The sequence below is a fragment of the Symphalangus syndactylus genome, chromosome 21 (assembly GCF_028878055.3).
Source record: "Symphalangus syndactylus isolate Jambi chromosome 21, NHGRI_mSymSyn1-v2.1_pri, whole genome shotgun sequence".
Taxonomy (NCBI): Eukaryota; Metazoa; Chordata; class Mammalia; order Primates; family Hylobatidae; genus Symphalangus; species Symphalangus syndactylus.
In genome coordinates, this window is record NC_072443.2 from 48,821,652 (window position 1) to 48,842,707 (window position 21,056).

The 21,056-nt window shown below is 45.1% G+C and overlaps 2 protein-coding genes across 4 annotated transcripts in view; both read right to left on the reverse strand.

Annotated features, from left to right (window-relative positions):
- Positions 1–21,056, reverse strand: part of HEG1 (heart development protein with EGF like domains 1) — a 90,848-nt gene that overhangs the window by 25,005 nt on the left and 44,787 nt on the right. For all 3 annotated transcript variants that reach the window (XM_055259284.2, XM_055259285.2, XM_055259283.2), the window contains 6 exons: positions 19,924–20,040; positions 19,190–19,309; positions 15,103–15,206; positions 12,090–12,148; positions 11,685–11,845; positions 7,499–7,633 (listed from right to left, as the gene is read on the reverse strand). In XM_055259284.2, coding sequence (XP_055115259.2) covers positions 7,499–7,633; positions 11,685–11,845; positions 12,090–12,148; positions 15,103–15,206; positions 19,190–19,309; positions 19,924–20,040 — 696 coding nt within the window. The remainder of the gene's footprint in view (positions 1–7,498; positions 7,634–11,684; positions 11,846–12,089; positions 12,149–15,102; positions 15,207–19,189; positions 19,310–19,923; positions 20,041–21,056) is intronic.
- On the reverse strand, positions 1,818–7,493 carry LOC129471672 (small ribosomal subunit protein eS6-like). Its single transcript, XM_063630204.1, has one exon. The coding sequence runs from the start codon at positions 2,521–2,523 to the stop codon at positions 1,867–1,869; it is 657 nt and encodes a 218-aa protein (XP_063486274.1). The 5' UTR covers positions 2,524–7,493; the 3' UTR covers positions 1,818–1,866.

A 21,056-nucleotide genomic window follows, 5' to 3' on the forward strand; every position in this document is an offset into this window, starting at 1 on the left:
GCTGCAAATTGCTTTGGAATGATTCTCACTTAAATACTGTTCCAGCACAACTCTTTTTTTTTTTTTTTTCTGAGACAGAGACTCGCTCTGTCGCCCAGGCTGGAGTGCAGTGGTGCCATCTTGGCTCACTGCAGCCTCCACCTCCTGGGTTCAAGCGATTCTCCAGCCTCAGCCTCCCAAGTAGCTGGGATTACAGGCATGTGCCACCATGCCCAGCTAATTTTTGTATTTTTAGTAGAGATGGGGTTTCACCCTGTTGCTCAGGCTTGTCTCGAACTCCTAAGTTCAAAGTGATCTGCCCGCCTCTGCCTCCCAAAGTGCTGGGATTACAGGCATGAGTCACCGTGCCTAGCCTCAAATCTTAACCTTATCAAGAAACTTTTCTTAACCTCTTTGTGGCTCTCAATCTCCCAGCTATAAAAAGTATTTTATTGGAGGTGCTTAAGTGAAATAAGGCAATCAAATGGCTTAGTACAGGTCTGGTACACAGTAACCACTAAATCAATGTTTTGTAGTTGTAATTATTATTATTTTTTGAGATGGAGTCTAGCTTTGTCACCCAGGCTGGAGTGCAGTGGCACTATCTCGGCTCACTGCAACCTCGATCTCCCAGGTTCAAGCGATTCTCCTGCCTCCACCTCCCAAGTAGCTGGGATTACAGGGGCCGGCCACGAAGCCTGGCTAATTTTTGTATTTTTAGTAGAGATGAGGTTTCACCATGTTGGCCAGGCTGCTCAAACTTCTGACCTCAGATGATCCACCCACCTCGACCTCCCAAAGTACTAGGATTAAAGGCGTGAGCCACCATGTCAGGCATGTAGTTGTAATTATTATATGACCAGTGCAAATCATTTAGAAGTTCTCTATAGATGAAGAATGTCCCTTGGGGAAACTTCTTCCATCACAAAGACATATGGCTCCCCTTCTTTAATGTAAATCAAACCTTTAACCTGATAATGGCCCTGCTGACACCCTTCCATGAGAAGGGGGAGCTGTGGGTGACATCTTCTGGGGCACAGTCCTGGTGTGTACCCAGGTTTTCGTAACAGAATGCTCACCCTAGAGTCTGTGTAGGGGATTTTTGGACATATCTAGATGTGTGCTAATCGGCACCTTGCCCAAGAACAGAACTTTGAACCCTCGGGTGGTGCGGCTCATGGAACGCTACTTCACTGAAGCAGTTGCAGCCTGGCCATTTCCCTGGATCAGCAGTTCCTGAATTTATGTGATCACAGAACATTTTCAACACAACAATAAGATGACAGAGCACCATGAGCTATAATGCATGCTTGAATGAAAGCAGACAATGAAAAATGGCCTCACAGACAAATTCTCTGCTGCAAGGAATGATAAAAATGTGATTCAGGGTTAATGTAGGAGATACATTGCATAAAAGATCCTGAATAAGAAAAGGTACAGAGTGTAGAGCTGCGATACTTGATGGGATAGCAGACATGCTAATGGTGGGTTATGGGGGCCAGTAGCATGCATGGCTGGGGGTGAGGAGGGGCAGGGGGCTGGCGAGTGATGCCCTGAGGGCTGGGTCCAGCGTCCTTGTGCATGATAACTTTCCTCATGACAATGTGTTGAATGTTCTTCCTCCTACTTTCTTAATGTTAGCAGCTGAATGTCTCTGGCATCTGCTTTATTGTTACAGACTTTCTATTAACATATCACTAGAGTGTTGTGGAATACAGTTTCAGAAACACTGTTCTAAATCATCTGTAATGTGTCTCACAGCAGATATTAGAGAGCTGTGCACCTGGACAGCACTGTTTTGGCCCCACAGTATCACTTTTCCTGAGCTCCATTCTCTCTTTTTTTTTTTTCCGAGTCTGATCTTATTTATTTGTTGCTCAAAAAATCTTATTTCTGACTGGATTCAGACTTAGAAGTAGAAGCTCGCAGAGAGGAAAGTCTGCGTCTCTTTGCAATTTGTTCCTGGCGCTTCTCCTTAGCCTCCTTCATTCTCTTGGCCAAAAGTTTAGCATATTCTGCAGCCTCTTCCTTATTTTTCTTAGTACTCTGCTTCTTCAGAGCAATACGCCGCCGTTTGTGCTGCAGGACACGTGGAGTAACAAGACGCTGAATCTTGGGTGCTTTGGTCCTAGGTTTCTTACCTTCTTTATTTAAGGGCTTTCTTACAACATACTGGCGGACATCATCTTCTTTAGAGAGATTGAAAAGTTTGCGGATTCTGCTAGCTCTTTTGGGGCCCAGGCGGCGAGGCACTGTAGTATCAGTCAGTCCAGGAATATCCTTCTCTCCTTTTTTTACAATAACCAAGTTGAGAATGCTCAGATTTGCATCCACAATGCAACCACGAACTGATTTTCTCTTTCTTTCTCCGGTTCTCCTTGGCCTGTAACAGGAATGCCCCTTACTCAGTAGGAGGTGGACACGGCCATGGGTCAAGACACCCTGCTTCATGGGGAAACCTTGTTTGTCGTTTCCACCACTGATTCGGACCACATAACCCTTCCATTCTTCACCCAGAGCGTCAGCAGCAACTTCTGTGGCCATACGCTTCTCATAAAAAGTACGAAGTTTGCGTTCATCGTCCACTTCAATGAGTTTCTGGCAGCCAGTGGCTGGGAAGGAGATGTTCAGCTTTATCTTGAAGCAGCTGAACGCCTCCGAGGTGCCACAAAAAAGAGCGCTCCATTCTCTTGTATTAAGGGCTTTTTGTTATAAGCAGCAGCCATGGGAAAGTCCCTGTGGTATTTATTTCGGGATGTCATGGACTGCTTTGCTACAATACCACTCAGTAACCTCTTGATGAGGATGCCCCAGAGAAATTACTCTTGGCCCCATTGTTTTAAAAGACAGGGATGCTCCTGAACAGCTGCTCTTTATTTTAGGGACCCTGACTCTTTTCAAAGTCATGTTTCCCTTTTTGCCTCAGGGTCCGGGAACCTCAGCACTTAAGTGAGGGGCCTTCTTTTAGCAAGTGTGCAGGACCCTGCTGTGTCTCGTTCTGCATATTTACTTTCCTTCTGGCCTCAACAAAACAGTCCGTTAATTTCCCCTTCGACCTGATTTACCTTTTACATATTTTTAAATCTTATTTTATCAAATCAGTTTTCACTAGGTGCTTTCACTTTATGCCACAGGTAGAGCATAATTGCATCCTGTTTAGGGAAGGAGTAACGAGGCCCCATCTCCCAATCTTTGATACCTGAGTTCTCTGCTGGCCTCACTCAGGTGGGGTCTTCTCTAAGGAGGCATCTGAGTGCTCCTGCCTCTCCCATGTCCGGTGGTCCTCCTCCTGTGTATGCCTCTGCCTCATACTGCAGCAGGTCGTGGGAGTGGGGGAAGCTGCCCTGGATGATCTGTGGATGGCTAACGCTGCAGGGCAGCCACCAGAAATTGCTTGCTTCTTCAGCGACTCCTCCCCACCCATCTCGGCACTGAGGCAGGCTGATGTCACACCAGCCTTTTCTATTTTGAACACTTCTTCCTGGAAATGTTTTTACATCCAATCTCCCCACCCAACATTAGACTTCATCTGCTGGGTGGAAGCGCTCCACTCCATGGCTGTCATCCAGGCAGATGTAAGGTCCATCTGTTGTCTTGCCCGTGAGCTGATGGGTTGGGCTGTTTTCATTTTGTATCAGAAGTGACCTGGCTCCCTGATGTCATGACATTTCTCTATTTCAAATGGGTTCATTCCATCACGCATCAGTGGTTGAGTGCTACAGTGCCGTGGTGCTGTTCTGGGGAAACCTTGTCAATGAGGTGCTCCTGTGCTCCTTAGGACCCAGCTTCTCATCTCACTCACCCTAGAGCAGCAGTCCCCACGTTTTTGGCACCAGTGACTGGTTTCATGGAAGACATTTTTTCCATGGACCAGCAAGGGGGTGGTCTTGGGAAGATGGTCTCAGAATGAAGCTGTTCCACCTCAGATCATCAGGCATTAGATTCTCACAAGGACCACGTAACCTAGATCCTTCACATGTGCAGTTCACAATAGAGTCCACACTCCTATGAGAATCTAATGCTGCCGCTGATGTGACAGGAGGCGGGACTCAGCTGTGCAACCCAGTTCCTAATTGCGCCTCCTGCTGTGCAGCCGGGTTCCTAACAGACCACAAACCGGTAGGGTTGGGGACCCCTGCCCCAGAGATATTCTGACCACAGAGCACTGAAGATGAAATGAATTTGGCAACAGCTAGTATATATTCCCAAACTGGGCTTCCCCTATTGCCATGAGATACAAGTGAATTCAAGTCTTCTGGACTTAAAAATAGAAATAAGTAGATGGTGGCATCTTTTTTTTTTTTGGGGGACAGAGTCTCACTCTGTCACCCAGGCTGGAGTGCAGTGGTGGGATCTCAGCTCACTGCAACCTCCACCTCCCAGGTTCAAGCGATTCTTCTGTCTCAGCCTCCTGAGTAGCTGGGACTACAGGCGTGCACCACCACGCCCAGCTAATATTTGTATTTTTAGTACAGACAGGGTTTCACCATATTGGCCAGGCTGGCCTCGAACTCCTGACCTCGTGATCCTCCCGCCTCAGCCTCCCAAAGTGCTGGGATTATAGGCGTGAGCCACTGTGCCCAGCTGACAGTGGCATCTTAAAAACTCTTTTGTTCCCTTGCAGGAAATTATATCTAGCCATGTCAATCTTTTCCCATCTTATTTGCTGCCTTATCATCCACTCGTTCATTCAACAGACATTTGCTGAACCCTGCACTGCTCAGGACATGGTTCTGGCACTCAAGGCAATGGCAGTCGGATTAAAGAAAGAGACATGCAAACAGGTTGTGAGAATTCATTGCCAGGTGTGGTGGCTCACGCCTGTAATCGTAGCACTTTGGGAGGCCAAAGTGGGTGGATTGCTTGAGCCTAGGAGTTTGAGACCAGCCTCGGCAACATGGCAAAAGCCCATCTCTACAAAGAATACAAAAATTAGCTGGACATAGTGGCAAGGACCTGTGGTCCCAGCTACTTGGGAGGCTGAGGTGGGAGGATCACTTGAGCCCAGGAGGTCAAGGCTGCAGTGAGACTTGATTGCGCCACTGCACTCCAGCCTGAGTGACAGAGCAAGGCTTTGTCTCTAAAAAGAAAAAAAAAAGAATTAATCATGATACCTGCATGATGAAAGGAAGCTAAGGAACCTATGAGAGGGATATCTACTTAGATTTTATGTGTAGCTTTGAAAGTCTGGTAAAGACATTTTCTGTGAGACACCAAGCACATTGTGTGTGTGTGTGTGTGTGTGTGCGCACACGCACGCTGCAGAGAACATACAGACTTGCTAATGTATAGCTTGAACTGTAGTGATTTGGAAAACACACACTCCTCTATCTGATATTTATATTGAGCCTTGATTTGAGGTGTCAGTGCTCCAGCACTGATGGCCAGAAGATGTCACTGCTAACCCATCAGAACCCAGCCTAAAGGGCTGTGGCCCAAGAAGCTCCGGAATCCACTCCTCAGAGGCCTGATGGTGCAAATACTGCTGAGAAAGGACTTCACAGGGTCTCAGCAACAAGCCCAAAAGCGAATCAAGGTTTCCTTATGCCACTTCTTGGGTCCTCACTTGGTCAACATAAGGTTGCTGGTGCCTGTGTCAGCACACTTCATAAATCTTTCACAGCTATTGAAATCTTTCATAGCTGTTGTTAATGCTAGCCTGTAACTGAAACAATTATAAAATTGCTGACTTGGAAACAGAGGAAGTGGCCGCAGGCCAGCCAGAAGCAAAGGTGGTAGGGCCATTGTTGAGACACTGGTCACAGGGAACACCACAGCACTATGCCCATACCTCTGCCCACCTTGTGTCATCCCCTGTCAGCAGCACAGCGCCCCAACACACATGGATGTTAGCCCAGCCCCCTTCCCACGTGAAGATGGGCTCAACTTCTCATTTGTTTTCTTTTTTTTTTCTTTTTCTTTTTTTTTTGAGACGGATGTTGCCCAGGCTGCAGTAGCACAATGGCGTGATTTCGGCTCACTGCAACCTCCACTCCCTGGGTTCAAGTGATTCTCCTGCCTCAGCTTCCCGAGTAGCTGGGATTACAGGCATGCATCATCACGCCCAGCTAATTTTGTATTTTTAGTAGAGACAGGGTTTCTCCGTGTTGGTCAGGCTGGTCTCGAACTCCTGACCTCAGGTGATCCGCCCGCCTCGGCCTCCCAAAGTGCTGAGATTACAGGCGTGAGTCACCGTGCCCGGCTCAACTCCCCGTTTCTAAGAGGTGCAAGGAACAGTTTGCATTAAAGCAGATAAGATGGCATGAGGACGAATCATCTCTTTGTAGCAATGTGGCAGTCTGGCATGGCACTGAGACACGCAGTGTGCTAGTCACACATCAGGACTTAGGCCCAACACAGAGAGCTGGCCCTCCACTTCAAAACCCATCACAGGTCCCACCTGGAGAGCTGATGATGAGCACTTGAGAAGAACTTTGCATCCAAACCTAACAAAGTCCAGAGGGTCTGAAGCTCAGGATAACAGTGCTGCCCTGAAATATATTTTTATCTGTGATGAACAAGTCCTCTCATGGGAAGTCCTGATAGAGAAAAGTGGCATGTCACCTCGCCCCAGTATGTGATTTTTATTCAGATTCCAGTAACATCCATTGACATCTATCACCAGCAAGGTGTTGACTGAGTAGGAAAACTGGCCACCCATGATGGCCTTTATATCGTTAGTTTTTCTGGTGATTGCAAGTTGCAGCAGCCTTTTATAAGTCAGGATGTGTGGTGCTCTTGGACCTGAATTAATTTTATTTTAAAGCAGTATTCTTGGACTACATTCTTTGAGCAGTTTTTCCCTCAAACTAAATGAATTTAAGCCTCACCTTAAAGGTTAGTAGAATTAGATTTCTGCTCTCAAACACTTCATGAGACCTTTAAAACCAGAACTTATTAATTCAACAACAACCTGGACCAAATACAAGAGCAGATGCTGATGGCTACAAAGGGCCTCTCTATCCACTGCCTTCCTTAACTCTTGGAATAAATCTCCGATAGAGGATCACCATACCCATTTCTCAGAAGAGGAAACTGAGGCTCAGAGAAACAAAGTGACTTGCCCAAGGTGATACACGATCAGTGAGGCAGAGTCAGGCTCTGACTCTGGCCTCAGCTGCCTCTGAAAGATATAAGCCTGACTCCATGCTTGTACTTCCACTTTAAAAGATTAGCAGACAATAGATAAAGCTTTGGGAATTACAACAATAATTTTTCTAACTTCTTTTAAATGGAAAAAAAAAAGAAAAAAAAAAGAAAAGGCACTGCTACCACAGGCATTCCATTCTCTCTTCCTTTGAATTTAATTGGCCAGACCAGCATGCACCAGTCAAAGATAATGCTATTATTCCAAGGAGATAATGTATTCAATCCTGCCATGAGCAAAATAACAAGAACCAGTTACCCTCAGTTTAGAATGGTCACACCTAAGCAGACAGAGAGAGAGAGCAAGAGAGAGAAACAGCACTAGGCAGAGTCCCAGGACTGGGCACAGAACCCCAGGCGAAGCTGTGGCTACCTCGGCAGGAGTGGTCCATCTTGTTGAACTGAAAGTATCCCGACTTGCACTGGCACAGGGCAACGCCGTCCAGGTCAGTGCAGATGGAGGTGTCTTTGTCACACTCGGGACTCTTCCGCTTGCACAAGCTGCCCGCTGGAATGGAAAAACAAGACAGTGAAACAAAACAAAACCTCCTCCACTTCAAACCTTCAAACCTCCTCCATTTCAAACCTTTAAGCCTCCTCCACTTCCAAGCTCATGCGTCTGCATGAACTTTCTATTTCAAGAGACTGAGAAGAGTTTTCCGAAAAGTCTCCAGAGAGCAACACTCCTCTCAGGAGTCCATCTGCACTGCCTTCTGCCACTCCTCTGATCAGCCGCAGGCTGTGCACCAGCGTTCCCCGTTGAAAACACCCTCACAGCGTGCCGTGGACCGACTGAAAAACCAAATTGGAATAAACAGGGCCCTGTTCCCTCCTCTGGTGCTCACTGCAAATACAGCCCTTAACGGCCCTGTGTCTTCCAAAGGACTGAGGGGGAAGGATCAGCACAACCAGAAAATACAGCCGAGTTCTTGGAAGCCGAGACTTGGCCTAAGAACAGGAGTGCAGACCAGACCTGTCTAAAGTGGAAGTACATCTCAGCTCTGTGTGTCTGCATGGCCTAAAGTGGCACCTAGCACCACTCCCTGTGGCAGGGTGGCTTGCTGTCCTGACAGCGTGCTGCCTACAAGAGACTGGTGATGAGGAGGGGTCTGAAAGACAATCTACTTGCCCTGAGCTGTAGTGTAATTCTGTTTATCAGGCAGTCTCCCCTACTCCACTGATGGGTTCTTGAGTCTTCTTCATCTCTGGGTCTTCAGTGCCTCGCACAGGGACTGGTTGGTACACATGGCAGCCTGTCACTGACCAGGCAGAGAGAAACAGGGGCAGGCAGAGAAGGAGCCCATCTTTCAGGCTTGCTACCTCGTTCACTTTAGGGCCTTATTCATCTCATGGATGACAAAGAATCATTTCATTATTATCAGAAAGCATTTCCTGTGGGGCATATGGCCCTGTGTGAAGTTGTGCATCGCAGACACAATGAGGGTGCATAGGCCTACCATGTACACGGGGTACACAGAGAAGAGAACAAAAATAGGAAACCAACTGGATAGTGGATAGTACCTTATTTACACCCATGTGCAGGGCAAGGCAAGCTAGATATTTGCTGTTGTTATTGGGGGGCAAGCTCAAGTTCGGAATGGGAAGAAAGATGCAAGAGGAAGGGCCATGTATCTATTGTGCAGGGAGGAATGGCTGCCAATTTTCCAGGCATGGTCTCCCATTTCCCACCCAAAGGAGGAAGCCAACCTATTCAGAAGCCAGGTACCCCTTTTAATGCTGCAAAACTGCCCCTGCCCAGGCAGGTTTTGGTGACATGAGCTGCCACCCCACATGGGGTTCCTGACATCTGCCCCCTTTTGTGAGTCCTGAGAGCTCAGGGCCGGTAGACAGCCTGGTCACACGAGGTAAGCTTAGGACACAACTCTAGTTCTCAAAGCTGAATTTCCTGCCTTTATCAGTGGAAGCTGGCATGCTCAATCAGAACCACATTTGTGTGTGTGATAGAATTTCCTTTGTTTATTGTAAAAAGTTTGTATTTAAGGGAGAAAAATTAAAAATGGAAAATCTCACCAGGCAAACACTGCAAAGCTGGCACCAGGGAGGTGATGAACTTCCACAATCCCTCATCTCAACTCTTTGAAGGCTTTGCCAGTCCTCAAACCTTAATATAAAGAAATTCCTCCAGGGCAGAAACCTGTCCAGGCTGACACTTGCCTTGTCCAGCAGCCAGCCAGAGTTGCCTGGCCTGATTAGATATTTTCTGGAAGCCAATGTCACGTTTTCCTTCCACCCTGCCCATTAATCCAGCCTGCTGGCAAGTCACTCTGCTGGAGCAACTGTGCCCTGCACAGAAGCAGATCCATGCAAAAGCATGGGACACAGGCCCCACCTCTGCAGTGGAGGAGGTGCTACCCTACAAATTCTCACAGAATATTCTACCATAAATCCATCCAATAGGACCATGTAGAATCCCATCTTCATATAAAGCCTGGCAATGTGATTTTGCTACATTCACAATTCCCATGGTCTTTCCTGGGCATAACATCCGCCAAAACAGACAATGAGACTCTAAGTAAATCTAAAGCTGAGACATTCCATGGGGGATTTCCAAAGACTAAACCTCTGGAGATGACAAGAGCTGCAGTTCTTTGAAAGGCAAGGAAGTGAAGTGAAGACAGAAAACCCTCCTTTCCAATGGCAGTGTCCAGAGTAGCCCAGCACTGCCCTTATGCTAGGAACATCCAGATGTCAGAAGCTGTCAAGGCCACCTCTCTAGCACTCAGAAAGGTTAGCATGAGACCAGGCTGGTCTTGGCAAAACCTGGAGAAGACCTGGGAGGAAAAACAGGGAAACAAGCCTGTTTTTTTTCAGCCGATATGCATTGCTGTCTTTGTTCGCACGGGCTCTGAAAGGAGAAGTAAATAGGAACTTCAGCAAGGCAGCAAGGCAGCAAGGGTGAGAGGTACTTTCCCATAAACCATATACAAGCAGTCAGAAGAATGGGAGTCAGAGGATAGGTAGGGCTGCCACGAGCAGGCTCTTTCAAATCCAAATGGCTGGCACTTGATTTGCAAGGCACTTGATTTGAACGCATTTATGGGGCACAAAAAGTAACCTGGTACAATGCTGATCACATAGAATGTACTCCATAAATATTTAGTGAACTGAAAGGTGACTTTTCTACCTCATTGGGGAGGACAACTTGGTACCCTTGAATCCTTGTCAAGAGAAACAAAAAAGTAAAACCACAGAGTCTCAAAGTTTCGAGCATGATATAATGGGGCATGACCTTTCTACCTCACTCCCCCATCAATAGTAACTTCAACTTCAGAAAGTTTAGCTTTTTTTTTTTTTTCTCAAATTAATAACAGGCTTTAAATGGGCCAAGCTCCAGCTCTTATCCCAGAATGAAGGGCTAACAATCTGGCTCCCAAGCTCTGTAATATACATGCCCACTCCAGAAAGCTCTCTTGACCAGCAGTTCCGGAACCCAGGCCCACTGGGAATATCAATGTCATGGATCTACCAGCAGACTGTTACAACCTGATATCTTCTACTCATGTCCAGCATCTGGATGCCAGATGGGCAGTTTAGACTAGATTCTCCATCCTTTGCCAGCCCTACTTGTGTAGTAAAATGAGCTAACTTTGATCACATAGCACGTGGCAACAGGGACAAGCCCCCTTTGCAAAGAAGTACTTTAGATTCCAGTTGAGTTTTCCTGTCCTGGAGGTGAAACTTCTCCTCCAAGACCCAAACTTCCCTTTTGAACTTGTCTGCAATCCCTTTCTTCATTTGCCTCACACCAGAGGCACTATAGAAGCTTTTGACAAAACAGACAAAGCAAGAATGAGAAAAGGAAAATAATTGTTTATGGCGCCACTGTGGGCATTCTGGCCTCCATTCTTCCGGTTTTGTTTCTGTGCATTTATAACGTGCAAACGAACAAACACAAATGATGGGTAATACTGCACATGCTTTTTTTTTTTTTTTTAACCTAATAATGTATCATGATGAAGGTTTTGGTGGTGGTTGTTTATTTTGTTTTTTGAGGCAGGGTCTCACTCTGTGGCCCAGGCTGGGGTGCAGTGGTGCAATCATAGCTCACTGCAGCCTCGAACTCCTGGGCTTAAGGGCACCTCAGCCTCCCATAGTACTGGGATTACAGGTGTGAGCCACTGCCTCTGGCCAGATGAAGGTTTTTTTGGGTCACTGACAAGCATGTACATTCTGTTTCCCCAAAGAGAGCAGGAACTTTTCAATGGAAAAAGAATGATTTCTGCTTTGTCACATCAGCTCCTATGCCCCTCTCCCTCCCACATCAACACTAGATAAAATAAACAGAAGGAGCTGCATGCCAAAGACCAGGTGTCTTCAAGGCTTGTGTACAGGACTCTGGGTGTGTGTGTGAGTGTTTGTACATGCATGCACACATAAAAGAAGATGCATGTGCACAAAGGTCTTTGACTTAACACCCATGCCAAAAATAGGCTCTGTGAGGGCCTTTCCTGGGCCTGAGCCCTAGATGCCTTGCATATCCATCTTAGGTCTGTGCCTAACTATATGGGTAGGGCCCTCCCAGAGGGCTGCCCTCTTACCTCTAAAGATCCGCCTCTGAGATCCCAAGAGCTGGCAGACCTCGGCAGAGGACTTGCAGGAGTTGACACATTTCTGCATCCTATCAGCCAGGTCAAATAGTGTCACATTGGAGGCCAGGGAAAAGGTTGTTTGCAGTGAGATCACCACCACGTTGGACTCCCTATAGGCAAAGTTTGTGGGTTTTTAACAGCCCTGAAATGACACGTGGGTCCCAAGTCTTTTGGAAATGTATGTCATCGCCATTCTCCAGTGATGGAATGGGAAAGCATGAAGGTCAGTGACCTTGGCCCTGGATTGCCCCACGGCTGGGTGAAAACAGCCCAGTTTTGTTGCTATCACCCATGTTAGAACAGCCTCCCCTTTCTACAGACTAGTTCACAAGCAAATGTAATTCTGTTACTTACCTAGAGGCATGAACTGTAGATCGGATGTAACTAGGTAACGCTGAAAAACACATATTTAACTGAAAGGAAGAACAAGCCTGTTGTTAACAGTGAGTTAGACAAAAGCCTTGGACCTAGAACCAGTTTCCTATTTTCAGGATAAAACAGGCATTTTCTAGCCATCAAGTTATCAGCAGGCGGCTTTGCACAGAAGTGGTGTCCTTTTTTTGTTCCCCTCTTAAATGCCTTTCTGTTGTTCCACGAGTACAAAGAGAAGGAGGCAGAGAGTAAATCAGTGGGGAAAATCTTGGCAGGAAATGATGTTCAGAATAGCACCCTTGGATGCAAAACATCTTCAAAGAAGCAGCTCTCTTCTAAGGCCCAGGGTTTCAAACAACTCAGAGGCAACTGTTTATTTGGACTTTGCATAGTGAACGAGCTGCACTGGAAAGGCTCCTTTCAGCTACCCTAGGTCTGACAGGCCCTACATAGATGCTTCATAATCTACAATGAGTTGACCTAACTCAAAGACAGGTCTTCTTCAAAAAGGCTCTCCGTGAGAAATTACATTACGTGGGTCAAGAGCCCTTTTGTTGAGAGCAAATTAAGAGCTACTCTCCCTATGTTTGCCTTGTGCCCTTGGAGACAGCAGAAAATCCCTCTACAGCATGAAATATCAGGCCTGCTTCCCTGCTACCCTGCACAATAGGAGCTATCGGGACTCCCTTCCCGGAGTGGAGGGTCTCAGTACTGGGCCAGTGCAGACCCACCTGTCTTCAAGGCCTGTGTATCAGATACATGCCACTCTGCAGAAGACGGAGGCAAACATGGGACATTATCAAACCCTTTTTATGACATCAGTTTATAGCCTAATAGCAATGATTTATTATTGTTGTTTTATTATTAACCTGTTTTTCCAGGTTTGGTAAACAGAATAACATCTCGGGAAAGAACATTTGAGTGGCTTCCTCAGCCAATGATGGACTAATCTTCACTCTTTCTTGGGGGCAGGTATGTTACATCACCAGCAAATTATACATTGATACTGGGCAAAAAATAGCAAGTCAAATAAGTCACTGAGCGCCATGTAATGCAAAGGACTGCACTTCTGCATAGAGTTTTAAATCCCTGTACTATCTTAGCAGGAGATATCGACCTGCAGCACGACCAAGGGGCAGCTGTGGCGAAGGGACAAGGTATAGGATTAGTAGACATAAAATTCTGCTGTGTAGTAAAGAATTTAACCTTGGCCCAGGGAAGTCAGGCCTTTGCTCTTGGGAGGCCATCTGGGAGGCCATCTCTAAGCCCTTGGAATGTGCTGTCTAATAAAAACTTCTTTGTTTACCTGGGGGTGCTGGGCCGTGCCAGAGAGTCCAACAATGTGATTTATGGTGGGGTTGGGTAACATGGTATCAGCTCAACTTCTAGAGGGGCTAGAGATTGAGGTCAGCCACATGACAAAGCCCCAGTCAAGGCTCTGGAGAGCTTCCGTGGTTGGCAGTACTCCCTGCGTACTGGACACACTGTTGCCAGGAGGAGTTAACACTGTGCAGGACTCCTCAGCGGGAGGACAGCTGGAAGCTCTGCATTTGGAACTCTCCCGGACTCTCTGCCCTGCACGTCTCTTTCCTTGGCTGATCTTAACCTGTTGACTTTCACTGTAATAAACTGTAGCTGTTAATATAATCACTTTTAGTACGCTCTGTGACTCCTCTAGTGAATTATTGAAACTGAGGGTGATCTTGGGGATGCCTGAACTTGAAATTGGTATCAGTAGTGACGGTGGTTTAGTGGACTGTTCCCCAACTTTGCACCTGCTCTGCGTGGACTCAGGCAATGTCATTCACTTCCAGACCTCCCGGGGTTCTATCTGCAGACGTGCTGGCAATGCCTGTCACAGGAGTGTGCCATCTGACATCATCCCTATCATGAAGTGAATGCTCAGGAGATAGAGAAATAGAACTGGACCCGTATTTTACACAAATAAAGTCCAAAGTCCTATAGAAATGTATAATTCTTAGCTAATATACTAACTCTTATCCACAAAGAACAAGTAACATTGAGATTGGAAATCATTCATCTCTGAAGTTTTTTAATGACAAATTTCAATTTTCTGAACCTAGAGCTTAAGAACTCACTGTATAGACAAGTCAAATCTCTGACTCAGATAGCAGTTGAGGAGCAAAGTTTATTATATGAGCTTCATTTTCCTCTCTTCTTTCTTCCTCTCCATTTTCCTTTTTAGTTGTTGCTGTTTCGGGGGGTTTCTTTTGTTTTTGAGACAGGGTCTCACTCTGCCACCCAGGCTGGAGTGCAGTGGTTCGATCACGGCTCACCACAGCCTCAACCTCCGGGGCTCATGTGATCTTCCCACCTCAGCCTCCTGAGTAGCTGGGACCACACGTGCATGCCACCAACCCTAGTTAATTTTTGTCTTTTTTGTAGAGACAGGGTCTTGCCATGCTGCCCAGGATGGCATTTTTCTTTAAAAAAAAAAAAATTCTGATAAAAAGTAGGCAAAGAGGGAAAGAAGTAGAATCAAAGACCCCTTGGTCATCTACACAGTGAGTTCTCAAACCCTAGGACATCAGGATTAACTGCTGCACCTTTGGCATTCCTTTGAGCAAAAAGAGTATCATTTCCCCAGGTTCCAAAATACAAGGGGAAAGTCACACAGCCTGTCAACAGCAGATGGGACCGTAAGATTTTCTGGGTCTTTCCTCCTCACCAACAGCTCCTGCTGGTGCCTGTCATTGGCATGTCTGTGACTATGAGTTTGCACATGGAAAAGAAACACAAAGGTGCAGATAAAGACTGTGCATGAGGACACATTTGAAGAAACTCTTCTACTGGGCACCAATACCTCACTTCCATTTCTGAAAGGCTTTTTATTTTACCATGAAGTTTCCCTTCCAAATATAACAAAAGTGAAGAGCCCAGGAGACACGGCTGACCCCTAGGCAGTCCCCTCTTGGAATAAAATCTGTTCTAGGAAACACAAGACGAGTAGAAAGATGCCATTCAGGACACTTACCGTTTTGGTGATCTCATTTTCAACTTCTTGTAGGTCTGAATGTTTTTCCACAGTTGTATTAAGAAAAGTTCTCTTTAATTTAAACTCTGTCACGAACGTTCTAACTGCAAAGGAAAATGTAACTTGTTAGATTACACAACAGAAGAACCTACGCAAGGCTGTGTGCTTGCAAATCTCTGGGGTGTCCGGCTTTACTCCACCTCACAGGACAATCTCTGTGCATTTCTTTCTCCTTATGGGCGGAGACTCCCTCTCCCTCTTCTAGATTTTTCTCTAGCAAAGTGAGCATCTACTGGACCGTGCTGAAGGCTTAGATTGAGCAAACTTTTGAGAGAGAGAAACTCCAAAGCGCCTTTTTTGTATGTGCGAGGCTGCTAAGAGAAGGAGCCTTAGCAATGTCCCGCACAATAGATGCCCAAGAAAGCTGCTACAAAGAAGAAAGATGAACAGGTCTAAACAATGTCATCCTAGGAGGAGGGAGGGAGATGTGTTAGACACTAAAAATGCTCCTCAGGCCTCATCAGGCTTTCGACAGAGGAAAGCTCTTGTCCTCCGAGGTCTCCAACTGAGTCATGCCCTCCACTTCGAGGGAGTGCTTCAGTTTCCTCTTGTCCTTGGAGCCACCCCCATCCAAACACCACTCCTCTTGGTCAGAGGAAATTCCCATTTTATCATTGATAAAGGGGGCTTCCAGAGGTCAGGCAACTTCCTAAGAAAGCTCACTCAGGCTCCCAAGGGCCACCATTGGCACTGGAGCATGTGCGTGTCCATCTTCAAAGCTCTCCTTTCCCCTATAACGTCTGTGCCCTGAGGAATCTGATATCCTAAGGACACCCAAGGGGCTTGAGAGAAAGAAAGGTGCCAAGCATGTGTCGTGGGGCTATACTGCATGGGGCTGCCGACTCCATGATTATAAGCCACATAATGAAAACAGCCCATATTCAAGACACTGTTGGGTTCGGAAATGAAAAAAAGCAGCCTCATTTTCAAGGCCCATTTCACTCATAAATAAAATTCCAGTTAACATCAAATTGTGCTGATTGGGCCTGAGGGGAATGGGACTTACAAATGGGCAGGCAATCAAAATTTAGTATGGTGTGTTTCATCGCTGGCTCTTATCTTCCTTTATATTAAATGCTTATCTTTCCCTCCGGATGGAAAACAAATAACTCAAGACACAGAAGTCCATGAAGCTGCTCTTTCCCCGAAAGCTTGCATGCTGAATTGAGAAAAAGACCCACAAATGAACCAGGGAAAACATTTAACATCTTATACTTACTGTCTAAAGCGCTTAATCCTTACTTAACATCTTTTTGCTTGTTCTACAGTTCAGTGAAGCCAGCTGCTTAGGACTCTTTCTGAGCAGCAGGGAGCTCTCTGAAAACATTCTTGGCCAAATGAAAGCATTTCAGCATGCTCTAATTTGCATGTTCCTCTGATGTTTATGAACAATGAAGCTAAATGACTTGAAAAGGGAAAGATGATTGTGAAGGCGATAGTGCTGCTCTCCTCCTGAGCCGTGCTACCTGTGGAACCCTCTGCACACAGGCTTCCAGAACAGTGGTCCCGCTTCTTCACTGTCTCATCTCACGTGTCTAGGCTGATACCCAGACTCTCTGTATAGAAATTCACATCGCAAATGTCAGGTACATAGATCTATTCTGAGTCAGGAGAGTAAATGTGGCATCTGCTTTTGGTGTGAATATAAAGATATATCAGTTTCATTCCAAACCCTGTACTCACTCCAGGCAGGGTTTTTTGTTGTTTTTTTTTAAAGACACTTATACCTTTACGCCTGCAGTTACAGCACCTGGCTTTAAGTAGAATTTTTACTTCCAATTTAAATGTTGATTTCCCTATGTTATATAAATGATTTTTTTGGGAAAGAGCCATAATTATTACTTTGTATTCAGCGCAGTTTATTGTTTTCAATGCTTTCAATTCTGGTCCAAGAGTTTGAAGACTAAAGTTAAATGATACCTCCCATCTGGACAGCTCTTTACCATTTTTGAAGCTTGCTCAAATATATGACTTTATTTGATCTTCACAATAATCTTGAGTGGGAAGCAGGACAGATGGTAATCTGATTTTACAGATGAGGAAATTAGGGCTCAGAAGCCATGTGCTATAGGTGGTGGCCCTGGAGCTGGAAGCAAATCATTTGAGTCCTGGGCAAATACACTTTCCCCACAATCCTTAAAAACAAAATCATTTCCAGCTTCTCTATTCTTAAACTGAAAATTCCTGGCTATATGTTAGTGTGTGGCTAAATAGTTTACTAAAATGCAAGTAAATTATTAGAATAAAAGAAATTCTTTTTTTTTTTTTTTTTTTTGTTTGAGACAGAGTCTCGCTCTGCGGCCCAGGCTGGAGTGTAGTGGTACAATCTTGACTCACCACAACCTCCACCTCCTGGGTTCAAGCAATTCTCGTGCCTTGGCCTCACAAGTAGCTAGGACTACAGGTGTGTGCCACCATGCCTGGCTAATTTTTGTAATTTTAGTAGAGTCAGGGTTTGACCATGTGGATGAGGCTGGTCTTGAATTCCTGATCTCAAGTGATCAGCCCACCTTGGCCTCCTGAAGCATTGGGATTACAGGCATGAGCCACCACGCCAGGCCAGAATGAGAGAAATTCTTGATTTTGACTGATGTCTCTATTTCTAGATCTTTCTTTTTGAAACAATGTTTTGACTTGATCTTTGTTATTTTAAACAATTTTCAAAATTCTACCGTTATTTTGGTAGGGTACTTCTTAAAAATTCCCTTCAGCCCACAGGTAATAGCACATTCAAAGGATACAGACATTTGCTCTCTCAAAAACACTGAGCACTTTTTGTGTCTTAAGTGTCACACTGGGCAATTTAAGACGATTGAAAGATGAGTTATTTTATCTGCCAGTTTCCTTACTTAGCTTAGAAACTCTGTATCCGGCCGGGCACAGTGGCTCACACCTGTAATCCCAGCACGTTGGGAGGCCAAGGCAGGCGGATCACTTGAGGTCAGGAGTTCGAGAGCATGGCCAACATGGCGAAGCCCCTTCTATACTAAAAGTACAAAAATCAGCCAGGCATGGTGGTGCAGGCCTGTAATCCCAGCTACTTGGAGGCTGAGGCATGAAAATCACTTGAACCTGGGAGGTAGAGCTTTCAGAGAGCCCAGATGGTGCCACTGCACCACAGGCTGGGCAACAGAGTGAGACTCCATCTCAAAAAAAAAAAAAAAAAAAAAATCAAAACAACCAAAAAACTCTGTATCTTTCATTTCTAACTTCTTCAACAAGTTATGTATTAAACTTGACATTCTAACAAGGGTCACATCCTGCAAGCAAGAAAGCTCCTAAAATTAACACATTATCGTGTAATAGAAAGAGCTGTGGGCTGGAAACCAGGCTTCCCACTTAGCACCTTGTGAGGGCCTTGGTTTTCATCTGGTTTGTTTGTTTGCTTTTTAACTTGTAAAATGGAGATTATTTTCAAAATCAAACAGCTTCATGAATCTATCCAATTAGCGAACAAAATATGACAAATTGTGTGATAGTTAGGACAGCAGCTTTCTCAAAATCTATCTGCCTATGAGCAAGAGCATGAAGGTCATTTTTAAAAACTGAAAGAATGTGTGAATGTGGTAGGACAATCAGAGTTTTACTCTCTCTTTTCTCCATCTAAATTGTTTTTTTTTTTTACTATGTAGTCAGAATAATCCTTTTGACTTTTTTTTTCCTAGCTCCAGGGTGGAGTGGTTAAGCAAATAATATTATACACAAATGATGGCATAATATGCCATCATTAAGATGTTTGTACAATGTTTTTAACAACATAGGAAAATGTTGAAGATATAAAGTTTATATGAATATCCTAGGATTTCAACTACGTAAAAACATACTGCACGTCAAAAACATAATGCAAAGTAGGGTGTTCTGTCTCCAAGTATTAGAATAATGGACAACAGCTTCCACTTTTTTCTATATTCCTTAAGTTTATAGCTTGGACAAATACTGATTTTGATTAGGAAGAAAAATAACAAATGTTACCTTGTGAAATATATTGTGGTATGGAATAAAGTCCGAAATAGACTAAGTCTCTTACCCAAATTGCATATCCCTTTTTCCAGCTGGTATCCAACCGGGCATCTGCAGATAAAGGATCCCTGAGTATTGGTGCATGTGGCCGCGGATGGGCAGGGGTTCGACAGGCATTCATTCACATCTGTAGAGGAGAAAAAAGAAGAACATCTTGAATCTGTAGCAAACAGCAAAACCATAACCCAGTATAGTAAGTACTTACTAAGGGCCAAATGGTGCTAGGTGTGGTGAGACCCCAAAGGACGAGTATGAGAACACCCTTGCCCTCAAGGGGGTTGCCATCTATTGATGGTGGAGGTGGCCATATAAACAACTAACTGCAAATTCAAGACAAGATTTGCATATACGGGGGAAACAGCAAATTTTAATGGAGGGGAGAATTAAAGACTGTTTCACATAACATCTGGACTACAACTGGAAGGACTTTAATCAATAGATTAGGGTGGCAGCAGGGGGATTCCAGGCTGAGGCATCAGCACAGTAATGTCCAGGGGCAGGAATAGGGTACAGTGTGGCAGGAGTGTTGGGAACAGATACAGATCAGGAAGTCTGTCAGTGCCACACTATAGTTCCTGACATTCTCCTGCAGATCACAACCTGCAAACATGCTAACTCTCAAGTAAGCAGGGTATTAACTAAAACAGCGTATTTGTCCACATTTTGGAGGAAAAAGGAGTTTATTGGGTAGCCCAATGTGGTACTGTAGTGCAGACCACTGGGCATTACTTTTTCTCTTACCCACACTGCAATCATCCCCTTGCCAGGAAGGCGGGCACCTGCAGTGGTAGCCACGGCTGGTGTTGTCTGCGATGCATTCGCCACCATGAAGACAAGGGTTCACAGCACAGCTGTTGACTACAAACACATTCCAGGAGTAAAGCAGTTAACCATACAGGAAATGTAAAGGCAGCTCTAGGTAAATATTTAATTCTCCCAGCTAATATTTGATTCTTGCTTATTTCTGTTTACTTGCCCTGAAAGGCCACATTACAAAAGTAAAATGGGTTTCCCAGAGGTGCAGTGGGACTGGGTCCTGGTACTAGCTTGTGTCCAGATATAAGTGTTAGACAATGGGATCCCTGAATGCAAGAACTGATTGTAATCAAATGCTGCTTACAGGTCACTCCATTCAGGATTGATGATTATATTGCCTTTGTGACACTTAGGAAATTCTACTTGAATCAATGCCAATTGAAAGCACACTTTAGGGGGAAAAACGATCTCTGATCAACTCATCCCCCTGCTGGAAGATTTACTCTGTGTGCGTGTGTCTGTGTGTGTGCGCACGTGCCCTGCCCTTTCTCTTGGGCTTTATCAAAATCATGGTATCCTTTACCCCAAAATCTCCAAATGTAACTGAGCCTCCACATATTGTGCCATATTTAGAAAATTATCAGAGTTGAGCAGCTATGTAATATGCTGCATACAGGTTTCTGACATACTTAGAGAAGCCGAAGCCTACAACATAACTGCATTGTCTGCAAAAAGGAAATCAGTGGTGGAATGAAAAAAAGAAGGTAAAAGTCAAGCCTTCACTCAAAAAAAAAATAATAGTAACCCTGAAAACAAATGAGCTAAACCTAAAGATGGTGTTCCTATCCTGTATTGCCATGTCAAGTGTTATCTAAAATCACCCACAGAAGCACAGCACTTATATAGCCAAACACTAACCCATGAACACTGGCACAAAAAATATACTAACAGCCAGTGAATCTGCCTCTAATACTTGCCTACAGTTGTAATCAGAATGGCTAATGGCTTTAAGGGAGACTTGTGAATTAGATTTCATCTGGCACTGGAATATATGTGGCCTCTGAAACTGAAGGCTATAGGCCTTGAAGCAAGGCTCCCAAACTTCCCTGGAGAAAGAG